We start from the raw sequence: 20,179 nt of genomic DNA, 5'->3' as shown, positions 1-20,179 counted from the left end.
TCCCACCCAAATGGTCAGAATCCCCACTGTTTTTCACAACCAGATATTGTGGAGGCTCCTCTTCCTGGCACCAGTACTCTGGGCTAGGGAGCCTGGTGTGGGGGCTGGGTGGTTCCTCACCCCTCCAGGGGGAACCTCTGCCGCTGAAATATCCCTTGTGATTCTTAACCTCCCGACAGAGGTTTGGGGCCCATTCTGCATCTCCACTCCTACCAGTCTCGATGTTGCTTCTTCTTTATATTTTCAGTTATAGGACTTCTGTTTGGCTAGACTTCACATGATTCTCCAGGTTGATTGATTTATAATTTAGTTGTAATTTTAATGTGTTCACGGAAGGACGCAGACACAGTGTTTATCTACTCTGCCATCTTGGATCTCTGCTGACAGGTGTAATTTTAAATAAGGTGGTTTGGGAAAGACTTACTGAGGTTATCATTTGAGTAAAAACTTAAGGAGGTGAGGCCATCTGGGGGGTAGAGTACTCCAGGCAGAGGGATGTGTAGGTAAAGATCCTGAGGTGAGAACATGTCTGGCATGCTTGAAAATGACAAGAAATCTATGGCTGGAGCATAACAAATGAGAAGTGGGAATTGGAAGTTTAATAAGAGAAAAGAGAAATAACAGAATCAAACATATATGATCTCCTGGCTACTCCAAGTGAATGAGAGGCCATTGGTGAATATCTAGCAAAGGAATAAAGAATTCATATTTTAACTGGATCACTGGCTACTGTTGAGATAAGAAAAGACTGCCGTGGGACAAGTATATAAGCAAGGAAACCCATTAGAAGGTCATTGCAATAAACCAGGCAAGAAATGGATGATGGCTTGGAGAGAATAGTGGCAGTGGAGGTGCAGTGGCAATGAGAAGTGGTCAGATTTGTTTATGTGTTTTGAAGGCAGAGGGAACAATTTACTCAATGATTGGATATGAGGTATGAGTGAAAGAATCGACTTAAGGATAATTCTACATTTTTGTCCCGAGCAATTGAGAAGATGTCCTTGCCATTGACTGAGATGGGGAAGTCCATGGGAAGAGAAACGGGAGGTAGTGGGGGTGAGGGTCATGAGTTTGGTTTTAGACATGAGTTTTTGACGCCTTTTAAGACATCTAAGTGGAGATACCAAATAGGCACTTCAGTAAATGAGTTTGGAAGTCAGGGGAGAGGTCCAGGCTCCAGATATACATTTGGAAGTTGTCAGCAGTATTTAATGTGATGAGACTAAATGAAATCACTAAAAAGTGATTAGAGGAAAGTGTGAACAGAAGAGAAGTCTGAGGATTGAGTGCCGGGCACTTCTAATGAAGAGGTCAAGAAGAAGCAAAGGAGATTGGACAGGATTGGCCAGTGAGGTAGGAGGAAAAGTCATATGTAGTCTACTTCCTAGACGCCAGGTAGAGAAAGCATTTCAAGGAGGAGGAAGTGAGCAATTATATCAGATGCTGGTGATAGTTCAGGTAAGATGAGGACTGGGAAATGTCCATTAAATTTAGCAACATGAAAATCACTGGTAACTGACAACGGTAGTTTTGGTGAAGTGATGGGTCTGAAAGGTGTGCCTGGTTCAAGAGAAAGTGGGAAAAGAGAAGATTTTTCTTATAAATGGAAGCAAAGAAACGGTGAGATAACTGAGGGGGAAATGGACCAATATTGACCTGGTCTGATCCTACACATGCTGAGGGAATAAGAATTTTCTCTGTCTTACAACACATGCATTCAATAAAATAGTTACTAAGGCCTGATATAACCCCTAACCCTTCTTCCAGGAGTGACGTATTTGTGCTCAGCCGATAGCCATACTGTGACTACCCTCAGGCCACTTGGTGGGGGTGCAATAACTGGCCATCTGAAATTTGCTATCTTCTGACTGCATGACCCTCTAAATTCATTCTGTCCCAAAATAAGTTGGTAACTAGAGTGCCTTGAGTCATAAGTGTACCTTTAAAATGTGTATCCTTCATGTAATTTGCTCCATTGATATTTAGTTTAAGGCTTAAAGTGCTTGTTTAAAATATCCAATTATTTTGCATGATTTGAGCTTCAACACTTAATGATTTTGCAAAATATGAACTTCACAGAGCCTTTTCTGAAAAACAGAATCACAACAGTAAGCAAATGAAAGACGTTTCTTCTTAGCCAGTCTCCGTAATTCTGAATTTCCTCTTGGTATGCATTTTTATTAGCTTATATGCTAAATGCTAAGTGTTTATTGTCCATTTTTATGAACATGTCCTATTTCCAAGCCAATGATTACCATAACTAAACCCTTCATTGAACAGGTTAAAATATTTTACTACGCAACTTTTTGAGTAAAATGATTAGAATGATGAGGTTTATAAATTGTTTCCTTTGTCTATAAATGAAAACCCAGATATTGTATACGTTAGATACATAGACATCTTCATGAAGTGACCCTAATGTACTTTCATTTATTGTTGCACATAATCTGACTTCTCATGTAACACATCTCTTATTCTTCATTCTCTAGACTGCCTGATTCAAATGGTTTTCTTTATATATACACTTATATTTCTGTTTGATGGTTTGTCTATCTAAATAACTGGGATTGTTATAAACAAAAGTGTTCTCTTTTTCATTGAGATATAATTCACATACCATAAAATCCACCCTTTTAGTGTATAGTTCAGTGGTTATTTTGTATATTCACAGGTTGTGCAACCATCATTATCACTATAGTTCCAGAACATTTCCTCTTCCCAAAACATTACTTTTACAACTTAATCTCATGTCTACATAGTCCAGCACTCTCTCCCCAATCATAGAATACTCCAAATCAGTCCCAAGTCAGGGTTCTCAGAAAATAACATATGTCAGAAGTTAAACATGTCTATGAAAGCATGTGAGACCCATAAGCAATGATTAGTTGATGACTTGCAGAAAGTTGAATGTGATGGTTGTGGACAGATCCAGGAGCCAACTTACTACATACACTAAGAACAAACAGCTTGAATGTAAGGGTCTCATATCCCAGAAAATGGAATAATACAGTCACCTTTCGTTCTATTAGCAATTTGCAAATAGGTAGCTCTTTCACTGAAAGAATAGATAAAGCTTAAACCAATGACTGTATACCCTTCTCTGCCCCCACTGGCCTCAGCTTCTGCCTCAGCTGTTTAAGCATACTTTCCCACTCTCCAACCACAGATACTTTAGTTGATGGCTTGAAAACTGATTTGGTTTTAAATTGAAAAAAAATTGAAATTTGATTTAAATCACAAACAGTATACCAGTGTCGCAAAAGGAATGGAGAAAAAAGAAAGACCACTTTCCCTTAGACTTAGAGACTTTTACTTAGACACTTTTCCCCTTGAAATGAGACCCATTTATTATACTCCTTAAATAGCATTTCCAAAGTCTCATGGCATGTAATCTTTAATATAATGTGCAGGATTCTGTCATATCTTGAAGCAAATGTAGATGTATATTTTTCATTCTCTGATTTCATTTGTAATAGAAAATGAGTGTAAAGTTACTCTAACAATGCAAATGAAAGGATTAGTAACTCAAATTTGAGAATCTGCTTTACAATTGATTGAGATAGATTAACAAAAGAAATAATCTGTTCATGTTAATATTTATTATCTCATTAGAAAAGTTTTAAGCACTGATCATTACATTGAAAATTCAATGACTGAGGTTTTGATACCCACTGCTAACCTCTTGGCCAATAACTTAGTAATTTCTACATGAATCTCTGTATAGGCTTTAAAAACAACAACACAGAATAAATTAAAGCCTTATTATCCAAGCAAACCACCTCCCAATCTATTTTTTTCTTCACCTTCTTGTTTATAGTTTAGACAGTTTGAAGAGATTTAAACGTGTTGCGAGGCAACTAGCTCCTGAAGCATAACGTATTTCCTTCAACATCCCAGCCCATTCTTTTTTATCATCTTCATACCTGATGGGGAAAACAAAGTAATAAACAGTTTTTAAGTAGATAGTTTTTATGTGTTAAATATACAAACGTAGCTCTTTGAGAAACCCTACTGGCTCTTAGCCAGAGGAGGGTGCATGTGACTGGTGTAGAATAACACTTGAATTCCTCCCCAAATATGCATCCTCTGAATGAGCTATGCCTGAACTACTGCTACGGTATTCTGGAGCTTAGTCAGTAAAGTGTTCTCTGGGAATCAAAGACTGTCCAGAAACGAGGAGTAATAGACACTGGCAATTAAGCATTCACCTTTGGACTGATAAATATGGCTGGTCTTCAAGTGTCAAGGCGAGCAGACTCGACCTTTAGAGTAAAAATGGGATGAGCAGTTCGTTGATTATGATTTCAGTCGTTTGCATACACTAGTGCCCAGCACCTGACACTAGTGGTCAGTCATTACATAAGCATCCACTTTCCTTCCCCTTTGTTGTCCTGTGTGAGTCCTATTCCTAGACTTTGCACTTCAGATTAGGTAAGAACTGGTCATCCTCTTTGAATATACAGGGTTACAAAGATACAGACAAACTGAATTCCTTTGAAACAGCCTCTCCTCTGCTGCCTGGAAAGCTCTTCTCTCTTTTCGTGAGAAACTCCTAAATGCTGCTTTCTCTCTGAAGCATTTGTTGCCTCCCCAAGCAGTGTTTATTGGTTTTTTTTTCATCTCCCACATTGTCCTTTATATAGTATCTATTATAGCAATTAATCTATTTTATAACCCCCCCCCCACACACACACATATTTATGTCCTCAACAAACTCAAAGGTATTTGCGGACAAATAATATATCTTATTCACCAGAGTATCTTCCCTCTTCCAGAAGCTGTCAATACTTGGCATATAGGAAATATCCCAAATCATTCTATGATGAATGAATAAGATTTAAAATAATAATTTTAAAATGAGCTGATACCTATGTAAGGTATGCACTATCTGACTTAATTTCTTCAGGGGTCCAGATTTAATTCTCAACAGTTGTACTGTGCACCGAGTGATTCTTATGGAGAGAAAAGTAGGCAAAAAAATATTTTATTACTGAAAAAGGGAAGAACCTTAATTATCTATACAAACTTTGGGGCAGCAAATTAAGAGATAAAAAATGGTTTTAAATGACCCAATTGAAAAGTGACCACTTATATTTAAGCAGTAAGAGGTTGAGTTTAAATGAGGCTTAAAAGCATTTGCATCCTGGCAGTTACAGTTTTTTGTTTTTTTGTTTTGTTTTTTAATTAAAGTTTATTGGGGTGACAATTGTTAGTAAAGTTACATAGATTTCAGGTGTACAATTCTGTATTACATCATCTATAAATCCCATTGTGTGTTCACCACCCAGAGTCAGTTCTCCTTCCATCACCATATATTTGATCCCCTTTACCCTCATCTACCTCCCCCCTCCCCCCCTTATCCTCTGATAACCACTAAACTATTGTCTGTGGGCAGTTACAGTTTTTACGTTCAGCTTGGCCAATTCTAAATAATGCAGTGATTTCAAGAAAAAAATGAATGATTTTTTTTATTTTACACATCACGTTAAGAGGGTCCATAGGTTTAGAATGTGGTATATTATCTTTTTTCCTTCTCTGCATGTGTGAATAGAGATTCACTAAGAAGTTGAGGGCAAGTGGGCAGCCACTTTTCCATAGATTAGTGGCTTTCAACCAAGTCACAGATTGCGGGCCCCACTCCCAGACCCTTCAGTCAGTCTGAGGGAGGCCTGAGAAGTTGCATATCTGCCATATACCCAGGGGCTGCTGATGCTGCTTTGGGAATGGAACCATTGTGGATCATTGGGCCTCAAATTTGACTGCACATTGGAACCACCTGGAGACATGAAAAACATTGATGCCTGGTTCTACCCCCGAGGCTGACTGAATTGATATGGAGTATGGCTTGGGTATGAGAATTCTTTTTAAAGTTTTTTTCCAAGTGATTCTAATACACGCAAGGTTTGAGAATCACTAGTCTAGATTTTATTACCCAAATGGAAAATACCAGTAACCTAAAATTTAAGTTTACAGCCAAGCACATAGTGATGAATGCCCCTCTTGCCTTTCCTAATCCAGAGCTTCCCAAACTTGTGGGCACATTAGAATCAGCCAGGGTCTTTTAAAAGTTCCAAAGCCCAGACTATCCTGAGACCAATTCAATCACAATCAATAGAGGTGGGACAGAGTATCAGTCCTTCTTGAGGCTCCCTAGGCGATTCCCAGGAGCAAGCACGTTTGGCTACCACGGCCCTAAGTGTAAAATAAACCGTAATCAGAGACGATCCCTCTTTCAGGCTCCCCTCAGCAATGTAAGGGCTGCCTTTTGCAGGAGATGCTGTACTTTCCTTTACTGCTTACAACTTCCTCCTGCGGAAGCAACTTGGCGTTTGAGCCCCATGGGGAACCAGAGTGGCTCATGTGGGGTTCAGCTCACTGACAGCACCCTTTCTTAACATCTGTGTTTCTCAACCCTGGCTGCACATTAGGCTCACCTAGGAAGCTTTTAGAAAATAGTGATGATGCTTAGGCCCTACCTCCAGAAATTTGGATTTAAATTGTTTTGAATTAAGCCCAAGCACTGGTATATTTTAAAAGCATCCCAGGCAGGTTTAGTGTGCAGCCAGGGCTGACAATCACTGCCTATTCACTCTTGGTAACTGCCCGTTTTGCAAAAACTCTAACCTTCCCAACCATTCATTTTTTTCTACTGCTTCCAGTCTTTCCCCATCTCACTCTCTTGCTAAGTCTAACCTCTTTCCTCCCTGGAAATCTCGTTTCTTTCTCTTCCTTCCCCTTTTTTGGGGGGAGAGGGGTCATAGTTAACTTTCTTTTATAGCCACTTTTTTCTTGCCCTCCACACAGCCAGTTATTATTACAACAACATAAGGAAATGATGTCAGATATACAAAATAATTGGTTAAGCTACTGGCCTTTTACCCATCCAGTTCACCAGCTGGGAATAAGGCCTGTGCCAGCCAGATATGGAGCAAATAATCTCCACTTTTCACTTTCAGGTTCAGTACTATGCCTTCACTGATAATTCTTCCCGTACCTACAAACTTAAATATGTAAGCAAATCACCTGGAAATCTTGTTAAAATGCAGATTCTGACTCAGTAAGTCTGGGGCGGGGCCTGGGATTCTGCACTTCTCCAGACGCTCCCAGGACATGCCAACACTGCTGGTCCAAGGACCATACTTTGGATACCAAAGCTCTGGGCAATTTGGTGACAGGTCAGATAAGCACATCCAGCCTTGGAAGTGGGGGCTGGCCTTTAAGCTGAGGGGGAAAGCATCAGTGTGGCAGTTTTGGGGTGAGTATACAGCATGAACTCACTCACTCACGCTCACCTCAGGCAACTGAGATCTATTTCCTGCAATCTTAGATCAGCAAGCACGGCGTCGGGGCAGAAGGCAACAGGCGCCATTCAGCAGACACTGGTTTCCCGACGGTGACCAGACGTCTATGCACGCTACATCCTGCCCCTGACTATGTGACTCTTCATGACACAACTTACATTTATCTGGGAGGTCAAGTGGATTGCTACTTCTTAATTTTTCCTTTTTCCAAAAGCTTTTGTAACTTAATCCTCAAAAAATTGGAAAATCATTTAAATTTAAATGATTTAGATTTAAAATAGAGTTTTAAAACTCTTTAGATTTAAAATAGAATCTATGAGTTCATGGAAAACTCAAAAGGTTAAATATTTCTTCAGAACTCTGTTTTCTTAGGAAATAAAATACTCTCTGGTAGAAAGGTAAGTGGTTTGGAAGTAGCCTTTGCTTTACCTAGAGCATACACTTTTAGAGCTGGAATGGAGCTTAAAGGGTCAATAGTCCAATTCTCATTTTACTAATTAAGAAACAGACCCAGATAAGTTTTTTCCCAAGTTCATAGCTAATTAGAAGCAGTACCGACCAGATCAAGTAAGTGGCATGTGCAAAAGTTCATTTAGGTGAAAAGAGTATTTTAGCCTATCACCAAGAAGTAGCTTATCTGATTTTAGATTTGGTTCAGAAAATTGGAATGAAAATACTTACTTCCATATGTCATTGACTTCAGTGGGTGCAAATTCTTTAGATTCTATTTGAATCATGGCAAAACCACCGATGGCATACAGAGAGCCAGCCAGACTGACCAGACTGATGGAACTTCTTTCTTGGGGAAATTCAGGCATTACCTCCCATCTAGGAATTATTGAAAATATAGTCAAGTGTAAAACTTAAAGAAATGCCAAATGCATTTACTGAACAATTATAGGAAATTATAATAAATTCAACTAGCATAGGCACCCAAAATTAGAAGATTAAATTTGCTACTGGAAAATAACTAAATATTATTTCTTTATTTAAAAGATGTTGTAACCAGACTAGATATAAAGTTCTCACTATGTCAATCTTAACATACTTCGCATCAGTTAACACCTTCAGCAGTGGATATCAAACCACGGGCCATAAGCTGGGAGTTTTGTGGCGCCTCTAGGACTCCTAGGCCCTGCTGTACTGGATTTCATTTGAATGCTAACACAAATTTTTAAAAACTCTGATCGCCATCATTTCTCAAGAAATTCCCAAATCCTTTGTAATAAAGGAACATGATAAGGATAGTTTAGAAATTAGGGTTCAAAATTTTTTTTAAATCATTTGTGCTTAACCTTTTTTAAATAAAGGATTTAAGGGAAGTTTTTAATGTTAACACCCATCTGATATAGGACAACGAAAGATAAAACCAATCAAATTAATTGGAAGGAACAAGAGTCTAGAATGAGTTAATCATTTTGGTAGCTCTTTATGATGCTGGCACTAAAAGTGGACCTTATACTTCTTCTTAAAATATATCTGTTTTTCCAATTATAAGAATAATATATGTACATTGTAGAAAATCTGGAAAATATAGAATAGTATAGAAGAAAACAAATATGTTCTACGATCATGCCCTCCAGACATAATCATAAGCAATGTTTTGGTGTAATTTTGTCATTTTTAAATACAAAAATAAATTTAGGCATAAGTTAAAATATAAACATCCATACATACATATGAACAAAACTAAGAACATATTTATAACTTTGTGAACTGCTTTAACTTTCTAGATCATGAGTTTACCCATATTATATATGCTTCAAAAACATGATTTTTAATGATTATTTAAGTCTTATTCCAGACAAGTTCCTTGTGATTTGCAGAACTAAAGTCTACTTTGTAATCAGGCAGTACACATGGTTTCCTTAAGAAGTAATAATGGTGCTCTAATTTTTTCTTTATTGCTAAACTAGGAGTATAAAAACTATATACTTATTCAGATGTGTGAGCTCAAAAATTTGAAAAAGACTAATTTTATATAAATATTTGTCAAATGTCTTTTCACATAACTTTAAGCCAATAAAAGCTCAAAAATGAAAGTTTTAAGAATATTAGAAAGAGCATAAAAGAATTAAACTTCTGAAGCATTCATGCTTTACAAATAACATAAGCTAAGGTGGAGGTTTTTTCATCCTTAAAGAAACTACATATTTCAAATCAAATAACTCTATAGAAACATGTATATCCACCTATGTGTAGACAATTATTCAGAAGTGTTACCTTTGCACAACTAAATTCACAAGTTAATAACAAATACAAAGTAAGCACTCCAACATTAACTTGAGAGTCATGTGTTCCAAACTACAAACACATGTAATGCAGCAAAATGTTAGGCATTTTTACAGCCAGTAACGGCAAAAGAAACCCAGATGAAGATATTTCCTCTTTAATCCTTACCTTCCTGCCCTCCACTCATTTCCTAATTAGAAAGCTTAATTTTTTATCCCAAGTGAAAGCAGTATGACTCATACGGTGCATGTAGTAAGATAGAGTAACTCACTTATTGGTTGTGAGGTCAAAAGCTTCAACTGAAGCTGAAAGCCCATCTTCAGTGACACCACCCGCAATCACAATTTTGCCTTTATGGATTGCCACTCCAAACATCGAACGAGCCGTTTTCATAGGAGCCATATCTTTCCAGTCTCCTTTCTTGGGGTTGTAGATAAACACCCTGTTTGTGCACTTTCTATAAACATAAAAGACAACAAAATGGTCCTTTTAGAAGCTTCCTTTTTTGAAAGAAGCAACTTCATTAGTCATTTAGCTTTGCTTCTCATATGCAATATGTAATACAGCAGAGGATCAGAAAAACTCCAAAGGATTCTTAGTCTGAACATGTGCCACCAAGCAAAGGACAATTCCAAATGTGAGGACCCAAACTATTTCATAACTTAAATATACTCCTGGAAGGTAAGTTACCTTTACTTTTGGCAACTGCCTAGAAGCCCTAAGAGGATGGATTTTAATCCTATCTGTTGCTAACTTTAATGGAAGACACGAATAGACTAAAAAAGTCATAAAAACAGTATGGAGGTACCTTACTGTTGTTTATTTCATTACCTGGATGAATCAGTTAAGTTAAAAAATAATGAGGTGAGAATGCACCTATTTTAAATTTAACTATGTAATATGACGGCTCATTTCATTTTAGTCTACCACTGATACACCAATGCATTTTAGGAACTCTAAGAACTCTGGCCCATAGTTTAGACAACTAATCATCTGAGCTGACGAGTGATGAAAACAGTATTATATGCTAAATGCTACCAGAAAAACCTGGACTCATCTGAATTATTCTTCTTATGTTTCCTTAAAGTTATCCATAATTTATTGATGGGAGTTCAGAATTCCAAATAATACTCGATTAACTGGATATAGCTGGTAAAGCCAAAAAGCAAACAAACAAAACCCCAACTTTTTGTGAAGACTTTTTTTCTTTAGTCTTATAAAAGACCAGATATCTGAAGTAGAAGTATTTCATCTGATATTTGACTATGAGTATTACTTTAAAACTTTTTTTATTTATCTTTAAAATTATTTTATTTATTTGATGGTCAACATTATTTGATATTAGTTTCAGGTGGACAGCATAGTGGTTAGACATTTATATAATTTATGTAGTGATCCCCCCGATTAGTGTCCACCTGGCACCATACATAGTTATTGCAACATTATTGACTATATTCTCTATGTTGGCACTTTACATCCCCATGACTATTTTGTGATTACCAATTTGTATTTTTTTAATCACTTCACCTTTTTCACCCAGTTTCCCAATCCCCCTCCCCTCTGGCAACCATCAGTTTGTTCTCTGTAACTATGAGTCTATTTCTGTTTTGTTTGTTTATTCTGTTCTTTAGATTCTACATATAAGTGAGATCATACGGCATTTATCTTTCTCAGTCTGACTTATTTCACTTAGCATAATACCCTCTAGGTCCATTCATGTTGTCGCAAATGGTAAGATTTCATTATTTTTTACGTCTGAGTAATATTCCATTGTATATATGTACCACTTCTTTATCCATTCATCTATCAATGGGCACATGGGTTGCTTCGATATCTTGGCTATTGTAAACAGTGCTGCCGTGAACGTGGGATGCATATATCTTTTCAAATTAGTGTTTTTAATTTCTTCAGATAAATACCCAGAAGTGCAATTGCTGGGTCATAAGGTAGTTCAATGTTTAATTTTCTAAGGTACCTCCATACTGTTTTCTATAGTGAGTGGCTGCACCAATTTGCAGCCCCACCAACAGTGCACGAGAGTTCCCTTTTCTCCACAACCTCACTAATACATGTTGTTTGTTGATTTATTGATGATAGCCATTCTGACAGGAGTGAGGTGGTATCTCATTGTGGTTTTAATTTGCACTTCCCTGATGATTAGTGATGTTGAGCATCTTTTCATATGTCTGTTGGCCACCTGTACGTCCTCTTTGGAGAAATGTGTATTCAGGTCCTCTACCCATTTTTTAAAATTGGAATGTTTGTTTTTTTTGGTGACTTTAAAACTTGATAAGAGCATTTTGGTGACTTTAAAACTTGATAAGAGCATGATACAAAGTCATGTTCTTCAAATTCAGTGATAATAACTAGTGCAATTCAGGGCTCACTTTTAGATAATGACTCATTTCAAAGTTGTTGACTTTGGCATTTACCAAGCAATGTTGTCTTGGTTAATCATATTCTCAAGATTAATATATTCTTACTGACCAGGCCTGTATGCTTCTTACTGACATATCAATTTCCTAGTTACTAATACTACTTGAAGGAAACAATTTTAATTATTTGGCTGGGTCACTGTTTCCAAAGTCAGAAGCTGCTTAATAGATTTTCCATTCCATTTACTCAGAAAAAATGCCCCAAATAAGATTTTTTTGAGCTACAGAACTTTTATTTCATCTGTAGTGCGTTTGACATTTAATCTTGAACAGAAATGTATATCATCCAAAATAAGGTTTTGCACAGAGTGGGTTTTATAACCTTTGTTTAAATATTCACTTGATGGGATTTAATAGCTGGGATTAAGGAGGATATCAAAATTTCAGAATGTTACCTTTGAATATAAAAAGATTGTATAAAAACTCATTGCTTTTTAAAATCACATTCTCTGTGTTATATTCGTCATTTTAATTGAATAATAACCATTAATTACTAACTCCAGAATATAAAGTTCTTTACTTCTAGCACATTTCCATATTTTACTCTCCAGTTTTGCCCTTACAATTCTTAATTCTGGCTCCCTTTCCAGGACTGGACATCGCCATTAACTGGGCAGATGATGAGAAGCCAAATTAGAATTTTCAGGGGCAGGAAATTCTCACTATTTAATCTGAAAATTTTCATATTATCAGACAGGCTACTGGCTTAACTGGCTGACTTCTGGAGTACTCTGAACTCGCTTCTCCCTTTGAGGTCTAAGATCTCTTTCCTAATTACCTATCCCTTGAGAAGTGTCTACAAATCAAGTTAGGTTTCTATATGAAATTTCATCCTGTTTTTCTCACAAGAGAATGGGTGCTAGTGGGTATACCAGAGTGTATCTGTTCTGTTTGATCAATGCCTGTTTGTGACCAGTTGTTAAATATTTTGCATGCCACCTCTATCCAGGAGTAAATAAGTAAAACATTGCTGAGGAAATAATCACCTTATTTTCAGTTACTGTGCTTTTCAGTTTCAAACTCACCTATCTAAATTCTCTCTTATGAATGTAAAATACAAATCCACATTTTTATGCACTGTTGTTAGTAGTAGTATTTTAAATACTACATTAAAGAAATACACTTAATTTTTATTTACTTATGACTAAATTAATTTAAAAAGCCCATTGGTTTTAATGTAGTAAAATATAATTATAAATTAGCAAAATACTTGCTTATGCTCCTAAATGCTGTTTTTCTACTATAAGAATGCTTATGTTGGAGGTATTAATATTATGTTTGTTCCTTGTTGTATGCTGGGCATCTACAGATTTACTTTAGCAACTTTTAAATTGTCCACAGTTTCCCTTCAGAAATCACTTACAATATACTTGAATAACTTTTCAAAAATTTATTTCTAAAGAATTATGGATGAGAACCAAGTCTCATTTCAATATGTAGATGCAAATTAAAAGAGAAAGGAACCTTTGTAATAAAAAATCCTTTGGCTATAAACCACAAGGAGATTTCAGAGTACTTACTTGTCGTCTGTCTTTCCTCCTAGACAGTATATCATCCCCTTATGTGAAATCACGCTATGGCCATAGACTTTGATAGGAAGATTTTTTACTTCATTCCATTTGACAGCCCTAAAATCAGAAGATGATAGAATTTATATGCTTTTAGTAAATTCCAATTCTCAAAATATGAATATGTTATAGGCACTCATACACCTGCCTGCTTAGGAACATGGAATGTCATGCCAACTTACACAGGATCGTAGCATAATACCGAATCCAGCGAAGCCTCTGTTTGAAGGTCTTTGCCTGCAACTACATAGATTTTGTCATCTACCTCTCCCAGACCGAAGAGACACCGTGCTGAAGGCAGAGGGGGAAGTCCAACCCACTCGGATGCTACATTATCAAGCTGAAAGAAAAAAGATTATGAGTTGTAGAGCTTGTTAAAAAAAAGTTACAGGTGTACCAGAAAATATGCTATACTTTGTGTGTTGTTTAGAATTCATTGAGGTAGTCAAAGATCTTGCAAACAAAGTAAAACTCTAATCCAAAATTATCCTATGGTACCTCTGAATTACCTAGAAAAATGAGAAAATCTAGTTGGCTTATCAAAATAGCTGAAAGTACCAAAATGTACAGGACTTCAAGGAAGGAAAGAGAATAAAATAGTCGCCAGAGGTCAGTTAGAGCTGAAGTTTCTTGTCAAGTTTTCTTCTCATGTTTCTTTGTTCAGGAATTTGAACAGGAATCATAATAGTTTTACAATGCTGTGAAAGAAAGGTTGCTGCAGGGAGGGTCACAGAATGTGAGTGATCCCCACATGCTATATTTAACATGCTCCCCAAGCCGGCGTCCAGGACAGCTGGACCTGTCACTCAGTCCACAGACAACTGGAATGTTAGGCAGTATCTTTTTCTTTCCGTCAAAAACTTTTAGGTTTATTAGTGTCTGATATAGGTAGCTGTTATAGCCTACAATCTCCTCTCCTTTCATTGAGAATCAATTGAAATACTCCTCTCTCTCTCTCTCTCTCTCCCTCTCTCTCTGTTTATATTAGGAAGTAACTATGCTTATTTTTCCTACTGCTACTTCTGCAAGCCTAAGACAGCCCTCTAAGTGCCCATGTCCCCGAGGTAGGTGATTCTGGTATGGCTGGTATCAGCTTCAGCTTACTGTTACTATGACAACGCATTATTGGTAATTTTAAAAATTTCCACATTTCATTTTAGGACTCCAAGGAACAAGAAAACAGCTTTCTGAGGTTAGTACAGCCACAGATTTGTTGGTCTCTCTAGTGCTACTTCTATGTAGCAGAAGAAAAAGGAAGAAAACTCAGACTAGTTGGATACCAAGATTAGATGCAGATATTAAAGGCTGTGGTATAGGGAGAGGTCCCTGTGGAAACCTATCTGTATCTGCATCTAGTAGAAAGCAAAGCACTAATCAAGACTCGACGAGATGAATGGTTTAATCCCCATATGTGCATCGTTAGCTTTGCATTTACTAATTTCGACATCTAGATTGTTGGCCACTAATGTTTTCATTTTTGAAGAAAATCCTTTGATAAGAAAGTGGTATGTAGCATAGTATAAATAATAATGAACATTTGTGGAGCTTTTACTCTGTGACGCGGTTCCCACTACGTGCTTTACACAGGTCATCTGCTTTAGGCCTCCAGAACAGGCACTTTTATTATCTCCATTTTACAGATGAGCAAACTGAGACACAGAAAGGTTAAATAATTTGCCCAACCTCACAGAGCCTTTAAGTGATATTCAAATACAAACTACATAAATCCAGTTTGTTTTTTAAAATAGGAACAGCAGCCACCATAATCCCACGCTGGAGGGTTTACTGCCCACACTCTACAGTACGTTTACATCCCCATACGACCCCCGAGAGGGCACTTCCTACAGCAGAAGAAACTGTAAACTGCCTGCCAGACTCTTTTATAGGTAAGCTGCCACGCTACTTAACCTCTCTGGCTCCAGTTTCCACCTTAAAATTAGGGTTTAGACTTAGATTATTGTAAGATGTGGTGCTGTTCAAAGATTTGATGAATCTATTAATTCTATGAAAAAAACTACCTTACCTGTGTAAAAATTCTCATAATCTTATTTACAGCATACGACCAAAGGTCATATTACTCCTAACTTAATACATTTTAAACAGATGTCACCAAGCAGAAAAATGCAAAACCCGAAATTCTCATACATGTATTTTGTTAGCCATAACCCTCTTTTATGGTCAGGTGTTTTTATCCTGGCATCTTGTGCCTTTTAAAAGGAGCAAGGCATGGGTACTGACAGGGAGTTGACCCTTTCAACTTTGTATAACTGTTTTTGTAGCTATGAAGACCATCAGGCAGGTTTCTTGAACCAGAAATGAGAGCCTGTGTCAATAAAAGTAAGGGTAGTAACAGGATAGAAAAGACTAAAGATAAGGCTGTAAGTATTCCCCGGATCTATGATTTCTAGGTTATCTGTGCTTTGATGTCATTTTTACTTCCTAGATGTAATTACTGCCTTTTAAATTGAATTTGCCTTTTCAGAAATTTATCTGAATTTAAAATTAGGGCTTAGGAAAATTTCTGGCTTGTATTCAGACTTACGATTACAGCTTCTACTGTCTAATTTTTACATTTCATAGTTAACATAGTTCAATGGAACTTTGAAAATTGAGAAGCATGATTAATATGTATTATTACAGTTACATTTTTCAAGCTTAGAAAAAGCTGGTTAAACGTAGTATTTCGTGAATGCACAGTATTCACACACTTTGAGAGTACACAGTGACTGTGGTATGACACGCCACACTTCCATATCTTTCCAACTCAAGTGTCCATAAAGCCCAGGCCATGAGTAGGTATGACCTAAACAGACTCTCCGAGCTAGCTGTAAGCTACAGAGTACTTGTATTGGCATTATTAACGATAAAGGTGAAGTCACTGATTCCTTTTTAAACTGATAAAGTACAATGCATTACTATGAAACAAACTCCCTTCAAACAAGTGACGAAGAGTCTATTAGTTTAGGAGGACTTGTTTTCTTGCAAACTTCTGTGGTTTCACAAAACAGGTTAAGTTGTAATAATGGCTAAGTGTGATTATTTGTCATATATAAAAAATTATCAACAACAAAAAAATCATCATAAGTAAAAATTTCTAAATATTGTTAGACAATCCAAATTAGTGACACTGTGCAGTTTTTCCTAGACGGTAATTCAAAGTGTGTAAAATATATACACAAGTTGTTTTCATTTTTCAACAAAATTATATTATAGGCAGTAACTATAAATAAGAGATAAAATGCTACTGCCAAGAATTTCAAATCAGTTCAAGGAAACTTAGAAAACGGTAGGAAATCTGATTATAGCTTTTTTATGGACTGGAATAAGGTATCAAGGAGAATAAAATGCAAGCAGCCTGAATACTTCACAAATTAGCTAACTGGATGGTGAGTAACCACCTTTCCTTTATGTCTCTTATGTAAAAATAGCCTTTCTTACCTGGAAGAAATATGACTGTAGAGGCTGATCCTTATTTTCTTCATCCACGTACAGTCCTCCTACCACGTACACCTGATTTTGTTGGGTAACGATGCTGGAATGATTTCTGGGAATCTGTTCAGCCAGGGCAGTAAGGTAGCATTCGTTTTCTGTGGGGTCATAAGCCACTGCAGCTGTGTCATTAACCAAGAGGATGAGGTCTTTGACAAACATTCCATGCCTGGGAATGTCATTCAGGTAACCAGGAAGTAAGTCTTCGTCACCGACATCGCCATTCACCTCACCAGCCCCAGCCTTCTCTGTATTTTTGCTGGGCTCTGGGAGTTTGCCTGCGAAGGCATCTTTGAGAACTTTGATTTTTTTCTGGAGTTCTGGGTTGCTTTTAACGATATCATCTTTCTCAACATGATCTTTAAAATATTTTTCTGTCATAAGGCGAAAACGGATACAATCAAACACTTCGCTAAGGTTTTTAACCCTGTTTTCTTTGTCTGTTCGCACCCATTTCATCACTGCCTCGAATACTGCTTCTTCCTTTTCTACATTTAGGCTGTCATTTGAAATGACTGAGATCAGTTCCTGGGGAGACAGTTGCATAAAGTCCTCTTCCTTACAAATCTGTACAAAGCGATCAGACACAAATTCACGGGCAGAGATGGCGAGCCTTGGGCAGTCGAGAAGAAGTCCCAACCTTAGGATGGCTAGACAGTTACCAGGAGCAAGTCTTTTCTGAAGGTAAGAGACACAGACAGTGAACACGGAGGGGATCTGAAAGCGGCTGGCCAATGCAAAAATATCTTGCACGTTTCCATCGTTGAGATCAATACTGGCAGAGTAGAGGTACTTGATGATTAAATCCAGTACAGCAGGATCCACATTATCTAGTACCACCTCCTTTTTTTTGGCCTCATCAATTTCAGATAAAAAATACTCACGGAAGTAAGGACTACAAGCTGACAAAATCAGTCTGTGGCAAGGAAGACTTTTGTCACCTGCTTTGAGGGTGCAATCGATGAATTTTTTCTCATCCAGGAGATCTTTTAGACCATCCTGAAGAAGGGTGGATTGGTAAAGCCGCAGTTCCTCTGCGAGTTCCCTCTGGGAATCCATTTTGTGAGTAACCTGGGTAAGGAAGGGGACACTGAAGGCCTTAGCTCCTCGCAGCACACAGGTCTAGTTGTAAAAGGCAGATCAGTGTGCTTTGCCCAGCTTGAAGCCTTTGCAATTTAATCCCACTAGCTAAATATAGATACCAACTCTAACAACAGGAATGTACGAGAGCTAGTTTGGAAAGAAGAGTTGTTCTTGCAGCTGTTATAGATTGAAAGGAACAACTGAAATTTTTCATCACTAAGGAAACAGCTAAAAAACAAGAGATTTAAATGAAGTGAAAAACTTTAAAATACAGAAAGCATTAGAAGATATGCTGATAAAGGCTACCACAAAATGTTTACTGCACTAACAAAACTGAATCATAAAAATGAGTCAGCCCACTAAAATGGTCTAGTGGCAAGCTACCTGGGTATCTGGATTAATGATGCAGACATCAAAAATATGAAGTGAATTCATTTGAACAGTCATACCCCTTTCAAATAACTTACTCACAAATTTTTATTTTCCACTTAACACAGTGAGATATGTAATGTTCTTTTAGAAGTAGGAAACTTAAAGACTTCTTCTACTTATGTACTATAATTAAAAAAACGAAAACCTCAAAAATAATACCCCATCACAATTGAAATAATAAATGCAGAGAAACTGCTAATTTTCTAAGACATTATTCTTAAGTGAAAAAAACATAATTAGTATTGAATTAAATTATAAAATTATTTACTTTATTCATACCCTGCCTTGCTCCACAAAGTATTTAAAACAACAACAAAACAAGTAAAATAAACGCAAAAGGTTAAAAGGAACTATCAAGACCAGAAAAAGAAATAGTTTAAAGTCAACACTAGAGAAATAAAAAACACAAACAATATGATCCCTAAATATATTCTGTGATTTTAAGTGTTGAAGATGATCTTTCATTAAATAAAAAGTTAAAAAATAGAACAGATGTAACCCCATAAGAATAATGTCACCAACAGAACATAGCCCAATCAGGACAAAGTGCTACCTCACCTGCACAATTTCGAAAACTGCTCTTAAACATGAAAACAAAAAAAGGATGTATAAATGCAATCATAATTTAAGTTGTTGATTATAATAGAACACCATATTAATTATGGAATGTGGAAGGCATTATTTGAAAGAATATTGATCCTTTGTTTACATACAGATACCACCATGTATTTGTTCATGAAATATTTTATTTAATAAAATTGTCACATTTCCCAAACTCAGTGGATATACTGTATACCCTCAGTGGATATACTACACATACTGTATTTTCAAAGGCTGGAATTCTTAAACATGCTCAAAAGAACATAAGCTCCATGAAGACAGGGATTTTTTCGTATTTTTTTTGGTTTGTTTTGTTCAATGCTATTGCTCCAGGGCCTTGTGGGTGTTCCATAATATTTGTTGAATGAAGGAATGCCCGTACGTAGATCAGATAATTATGTATTTTTAAACTTCAAGATCACTATCCATGAGTAAAGGTTTTTCTCTTATTTTACATCATGGTGAAGTCAGTGGTACAGTCAGCTGCTAAAACAACAGCTGAAAGAAGAGCTCATTGACTCTTTTTCCATTTATAGATGCCACTAAGGTTTTAACACACTAGAAAAATAACAGCTGCTCCCTTGTTTAAACAATAAATGACTCATTTCTCTCCACATGTAACACCTAACATTTAAAAAGATTAATGAGTCAGATGCAAAAGCTATATGACATTTGAGCTTTTCCTTACTAGTTGGCAATTTTATAAATCTTTTTTTTGCTTGAAAAACTATTTAAACAATAGTCCTGGTAGCATTTTGTGACCTCTATAAATTTTTCCAACATCCTTTTCCCCCCTAATATAGATTATTATAATCCCGTCCCTTAAAAATGTAGAAATCCTTTCCTATTTAAGTAAAGAAACCACTGTATAGCTTTGTTCATTGGTTTATTAGATTCAGGTTAGCATTTGGTAGTATTATGTGTTTATGGTTGTGAATACAGTTGAACCTTATTTTAAATGCTTTTATACACTCATTTCTTTTTCTCTATGGAAAGAGGGCTCCATTGGCTAATTTCAATGATTTGACAAAGGTTCCTG

General features: G+C 36.6%; 1 protein-coding gene across 1 annotated transcript; it reads right to left on the bottom strand.

The window, feature by feature from the left end:
* Positions 1–3,577: 3,577 nt before the first annotated feature.
* KLHL41 (kelch like family member 41) lies at positions 3,578–18,461 on the bottom strand. Its single transcript, XM_019727377.2, has 6 exons — positions 16,975–18,461; positions 13,719–13,876; positions 13,489–13,596; positions 9,805–9,990; positions 7,983–8,129; positions 3,578–3,923 (listed from the first exon to the last, which is right to left on the bottom strand). The coding sequence occupies exons 1-6, from the start codon at positions 18,082–18,084 to the stop codon at positions 3,812–3,814; spliced, it is 1,821 nt and encodes a 606-aa protein (XP_019582936.2). The 5' UTR covers positions 18,085–18,461; the 3' UTR covers positions 3,578–3,811.
* Between the last annotated feature and the right edge of the window lie 1,718 nt (positions 18,462–20,179).

The sequence above is a fragment of the Rhinolophus sinicus genome, linkage group LG01 (genome assembly GCF_036562045.2).
Source record: "Rhinolophus sinicus isolate RSC01 linkage group LG01, ASM3656204v1, whole genome shotgun sequence".
Classification (NCBI taxonomy): Eukaryota; Metazoa; Chordata; class Mammalia; order Chiroptera; family Rhinolophidae; genus Rhinolophus; species Rhinolophus sinicus.
The sequence above is the reverse complement of the archived record's forward strand: the minus strand, read 5'-3'. Positions and strand labels throughout refer to the sequence as shown.

What these genes read in the sequence shown, in the direction of transcription:
- KLHL41 (XM_019727377.2), bottom strand. Translation starts at nt 18,084, where the DNA reads ATGGATTCCCAGAGGGAACTCGCAGAGGAACTGCGGCTTTACCAATCC. An exon ending in TTTGACCTCACAACCAATAA is followed by an intron (nt 8,130 to 9,804) that starts GTGAGTTACTCT and finishes AATAATTCCTAG; the next exon opens with ATGGGAGGTAATGCCTGAAT. An exon ending in GAAGTCAATGACATATGGAA is followed by an intron (nt 3,924 to 7,982) that starts GTAAGTATTTTC and finishes TTTCCCCATCAG; the next exon opens with GTATGAAGATGATAAAAAAG.